This window comes from Micromys minutus, assembly GCF_963924665.1.
Source record: "Micromys minutus genome assembly, chromosome: 13".
In the NCBI taxonomy this organism is placed as follows: domain Eukaryota; kingdom Metazoa; phylum Chordata; class Mammalia; order Rodentia; family Muridae; genus Micromys; species Micromys minutus.
Genome location: NC_137982.1, coordinates 35,574,923 through 35,580,922, shown reverse-complemented (window position 1 = coordinate 35,580,922; position 6,000 = coordinate 35,574,923). Strand labels below are relative to the sequence as shown.

Genomic DNA, 6,000 nt, shown 5'->3' with positions numbered 1-6,000 from the left:
AAAAGAGATGCCCATAAGTGTGAATTAGTCAAAAGGGAACATTTTTTCCTTAATTTTAAATGATTAGATGTAATTACAACACCCCAATGTTTCAGTTAACAAGACTCTATCACTGCATTTAAGACAGGACAAGCAGGAAGTGCCCAGAGCATCTCATTCCACAAGAAAAAAAAAAAAAGGAAAACAAACAAAAGTCCACTGAAACACATTGGACACTTCAACAACTCTAACCCCAATTTCTGGCAATTTCATCAGATAGTTAAGTGCACAGATAGAACTGTTTATTAGGACAGTATTTGGTACACTATGGCATTCACGGAACCCCTAGGTGAAATCTCAAGTTACCCAGTGTAACCATCCTTTAACAAAGAATTAGAAATGCTTTGACCATATTTTTACATTAATACAACCTAGAAGTAAATATTTGTCTCCATACTGTTAGGCACTCCTTGGAGTACTCAGGAAGCTAGTTGTTTTTGAGTATTAACAAGGCGGGTAGGGTTATGTGTTTACTTGAGAAGCTATGATAACTGCTAAAAATCAATACTATGGTATCAACCACTGAATACTTCAAACCTAATTCAGGAAAGAAAACAAAATGATTGTTTATAAACTCCAGGGATTCAATTTACACTAGGCCCTTTCCCCATTTACCTTTGAAAGGAACGTATACCTTCTACCACTGGGTTAAATCTAGTGGTCTTTCCAGCCAGCAACTTCGAGACAGTTTCAAATTGTTAGTAGAATGTACTCTTCAAATCGTGACAGTCTAAAATAGAATTGCCTGTCTTTTAAATGTAGTTTTCTAAAATCCTGAAAGTGTAATATGTTAAGATATGAATATATAATATTGGATTGAGAGTAAGGCTTAAAAAAAAAAAAAAGACCTCAGCATTTTATCTGGGTTACTCACTAATGAGGAAGCCACTCACTAATGGCAATCATTAATTTGCGAAGTTTTGTTATCACAGTGATGTGTTATGTGTTATTAGCTTTCAGAACGCAAAGAGAAACACAGCTTTGTGTGAGATTTCCAAAGCGCTGTCAAATGTTACTCTGTCACTTCCACCCAGTGCCAAAAAGACCTCGGGAGACATGGATTGTAAATGTATTTTATTTTGTAAGCAACAATCAAAATATATTTGTGCTACTGATTTTTTCAAATAGTAAATGGGATCTTAACAAAATTTGTTCACTTTGATGTATTCCTGAATAACTTTGGAATCTGCGAACCCCTGAAAAATAAACAGAAGTAACTGCACAAGTGAGATGGGAGGTGGCACAGGTGGCACACGTCACCAGGTCACCTTCAGAGTTCCCTTGACTGTGAACAAGTGTTAGGAACAAGGATGATACACTCAGAGTGTCGCTGACAGCTCTCTACGTCGCTTTATTTAAATACAACGGTATCCAACATTGCTGCCAAACACTGGACAATATTTGAAGTCATAAGCACATCCACATGTTCTTCCAAATGACGTTTGGGATCCTAAAAAAAATTGTAAAAGAAGAAGAAAAGATAACTATATTACTGGTAAACTATTTTTTTCAAGAGCAGATTAAATTAGTAATGAAATCTAAATTTACACATACTTTATCATTCAGTTTTTCCAACACATTGTTACATTCTTGTGGTTTCTAAATTTGTTAAGAAGCTAAAAAAATTTACCCAATGAAATTCTGATCTGTGCAATCAATGCCAGCTATAGGTCTGTAGCACAGGTTTTCATAAAGGGGTAAAACTCACAATCACCAGATCTGAAGAAGGTGCATTTATGCATGTGTATATATGCTCAAGTGATATGAATACTATCATCATTATATTTTAATGTCTGATGATGCTTTATCTAAGGCATGGATAAGGTAAGGTTATAATATGAATTCTTTTATCTTTGTAAAAAATAAATATGAATTCCATATAATTTTAATATCTCAAGAAAATGGTTAAATATATTCTTGTATTACAAGCCACTGTAATTGAAATATTTAAGTATAATTTGGACTACTAAGTTTAAAACATTAAGAATGCTTCATCCGGCTATTCAAGAAAATTGTATCAGTAAAACTTATACAGGCACAACTCTTAAACCTGATTAGATTCATTTTAAAATAGCACAGGTTAAAAATGAAACTCAAGATTGATTTATATAATAATAAATTAAAATGTTTAATAAAGTTTAAGGACAAATAAATTATTTCATCTAAATTTGAAAGTTTAAAAGAGAAATATTATATGCAATAAAAACTATTTTAAAGCATTTTTTTCTTATATGTGTTAAAAATAACGAAGACTCATAATTTTACATACATCACCTGAATTATGTCTTGGGTCTACATTTTTTATCCATAATTTCAATTCACCAATTTTTTAAAACTGAGACAGCACATGCCACAAGTAATTCCCAATGACTAGACTATAGTACTATTGCTTAGGGATCAAAGCTTAACACATTCCAGGTAAAGGTCCTAAGAAAGACCTATTTACCACAATTAAAATAGGTCTTATGGGCTCACCAGTCATGCCTGTAATTCTAGCAGCTGGAATAAAGGCAAAGGATCTCTGTGAGTTTGATGCCATCCTGATTTACACACAAAGCAAGTTCCAGAACAACTGGGGCTGTTACACAGAGAAATCTTGCCAAAAAAACTAAAATATTTTAAAACTCCAAACCCACCATGATTCTGATCTTTTTTGTTTCTTGAAACAGGTTTGTGTGTGTGTGTGTGTGTGTGTAACAGCCTGGCTATATTGGAACTCACTAAGTAGACCAAGATGGCCTTGAACTCTGAGATTACAAGAGCCTCTGCCTCCCGAGGACTCGGAATAAAGGCTTGTGCCACTGCTGCCTGGCAATTCTGATGATTTCTAAACCACATCAAATTATACATTTTCAGTTCCAATTTTAACTGAGTCCTTTTATTTTCCTGTGGGCTGTTAAAGAATATAGATACTACTAGAAACCACAGCCCCAGAAAGTAATTTATTTAGTGAATTTTAGAAAGGGTAATGCTCTAAACTGGCCATCTAACATATTAGATGAAAATGAGTAATTTAAATGAAAACAAGACCATACAGACTGGAAAAGAAGATGAACTATTTTATCTTGGTTTGAGGGTGCTCATATTTAAACTGTAATACTCAGAATGTATCATATTTTAGTTCTTTATACTATACGATAAAGTCAGACCTTTGCCCTACTACTCTGTGGGATTAATTGGTTTTACAGTAAATTGGTAACTCATTTATCAGTTATCTACATTACTTCTTGTGGCAGCTGGGTGATTCTTAGAGATTTCCCATCCAAGAATGGTCCTGGCCCAAACCTACATAGCGTGTGAGATGTGATGGGATCAGAGCATATGGTAGGATGGCTGAAAGCAAAGACAGCTTAGTGTCTTGCATCTGAAATATCAAGATTCTGCCAACATCAGCAATATGATAACCATGTTCCATGAAATGGGGAAAATGTAATCAACATTCTTTAAAAAAACAGTCTAATTAATCTGTAGATTCTTTTAATTGCTGGGTATGTTCCCCAATCCTCTGATAATCAGGCTTAAATCTATATTTCATCTTAGAAGAGCAAAATAATCACTATTTAAATCCTTTCTCACAGTGCACTCAATGGAATTTTAAACTTTCTCAGGAATCAACTATATGGTAACAAAATGTATCTATAAAAATGGTTACACATGAAGAAAATCTGTGGAGTACTATCTACCTATTGATAAAATGTATCATGAAAAAAAAATCTACCACATCCTTATTATTTTACTCCAATCATAGTAAGATTATCTCTGGACCCAAGGCTCCTTAATTCATTTTTAGTATACTATTTTCACTAAGGAGAGTATGTCATAGGTAGAGATTCGTGACTTATTCTCTACAAACAGCAAAGAGAATTTGACATCAAATAAATATACTAGCCTTTAAAATTATGTTTAAATAAGAAGAAAAATGTAATATAAACAAACAAGAAGAAAAATTACGGTCCCTAAAATAGTTTTAGCTACAAGAGCATGTCAGCACGTGACTGCATAACCTGTTAGTCGCCTCACCTGCTTGCCAACATTCTTTATTGCCAGCTGTTCAGGTGTCATCTTATCTTCTTCTTCTACAGCCTGTGAGTAAACACAAAGGACGGGGTTTCAAATTCTGTCTTTACTTTTCCCACTGAAGAATAATCACCAAAGCAAAGATGATGATAATTTTCATTCAGAACACCTTTTATTCAAACAATTTATTAGAAAAAGTAATTTTGCTTCAATCCAGAACAATCTTCAGGGTAATAAAAACTATTATCGCTATCATTTAGAAACACTTAAGAAAACATAAACAATACCAGAAAACATCACACTGGTTCACTAAATGGCACTGAGAACTCAGGAGATGGAGTCTGAGGAGTCCTTCTTTGCTTAATGCTCACCCCCAATAGCTTCCTTCTCCAAGTTCCCATTTCTCCTTTATGTCTTTCAACAATAGCCTGTGTGTATTTAGTAGCTACTTAATATCATTAAGGACCAAAAAAGCTGCTAAGTTTTAATCTAACACATGCATTGAGTTAATCTCTACACATCTTTAAATCTCTACAATATACATTTAGTAAAAAAATTCCACATGAAGTAACCATAAAGAATTTGAAGATTTTAGCATCAAGTTAATTACATAAATTAAAAACAAAACTAAAATAATACGAAAAACATTTTTACTACTTTAGAGTTATCCACAAATTCTTTGTGTCTAGTCATGAGCTTTCTCATAAAACCATCCAGCAAGGAGAACGTTTTTTAGGTCTGAATGGCAGCACTGCATTCTCAATAACCACATCGCACAAAGCTCCTCACGAAGGAAGCATCCTAAGAAGTCTGCATATGAGCAGTGTGGGTATATTACAGCCTCCAGACGGAGGCTGTATTTGAAGAACTTTATTCATGGCATCTGATAAACGGAAGATGATGAAAACTTAGTGATCACCAACCTCCAAAAATGCTACCACAGCATTACCACAAAGATGGTTATAAATGGGGGTAAAATGTTGTGTCAGAAAACAGAAAACCAAATCCCACTGAGGATTCGATTTGGACACTCTAAACTTAATAATCTCACAGCTGCCAAATTTCTTCATGTGTGAACAATGAACATGTAGGAAATGCAATCATCAGACATTTCCCATAAACTGGGAAGTTTGGCTGTATTTCACACCTTCTTAATAGTTTTGTAAACAGAGAACTCGAAAATGAGCAAAGATGGCAAGTGTCTAATTTTATAAATGGACAAACTATCTAGAGAATTTCCACCAGTAGAACCTGCCTAAAGAGAAAAGATGGTGAATATCTCTTGTGTCTGCTGATTACTGGAGGGTGCTTATTTGTAACATATTAGGAATTACACTCAAACCTGAAAGGAGGAAAAATAAAACTCACCAACATTCCAACTAGAATTCCCCAGACAGAGAATATGTTCATTTTAGAAGTCAGATGTCACTCTATTAGTCTGCTAGTTATGAAAGTATTTTCTAACCAGGAAATGGCTTTTCCCACTTTTCAATGTCTTACAAAAATAGAAGCACCGAAAGGCAATACAGTTTATCTTTCTAAATTACTTTCACAAGTACTCGACTGTGCTGACTTGAAAACATGTCAGATGAATGGAACCACTCTCCTCAGTGTGTACTCCATACCCACTCAGTGCTCGCTGTTCTGCACACGGCGACAACAGTACCTACTACAGTACTGGAAGGAGGCAAGAGTTTTGGAATTTGGTTCAAAATACCAACCTACAGAGATAATCATTAGAGAGTATTTTGGATCAAATGCAAGTATCAGAGAGAACAAATAGACACAGATGAAAGTCAAAAGCACTTAAAGATTTTAACATTACTTGAAAAAATAAGGATATAAAAAGCACTGATAAAATTTAAAAATCTTGTTCAACATTTAACCACTTTACCAATTAGTTTTTCTATTCCCAATAATTAAAAGAGAGTTCACAAACTCTTT

General features: G+C 34.1%; 1 protein-coding gene across 1 annotated transcript in view; it reads right to left on the bottom strand.

The window, feature by feature from the left end:
* Positions 1-1,107: 1,107 nt before the first annotated feature.
* PSMD14 (proteasome 26S subunit, non-ATPase 14) overlaps positions 1,108-6,000 on the bottom strand; it is a 90,016-nt gene continuing 85,123 nt past the window's right edge. The window contains exons 11-12 of the mRNA XM_080927119.1: positions 4,060-4,122; positions 1,108-1,489 (exon numbers count right to left, since the gene is read on the bottom strand). Of these exons, the coding sequence (XP_080783245.1) occupies positions 1,391-1,489; positions 4,060-4,122 (162 nt within the window). The 3' untranslated portion in view covers positions 1,108-1,390. The remainder of the gene's footprint in view (positions 1,490-4,059; positions 4,123-6,000) is intronic.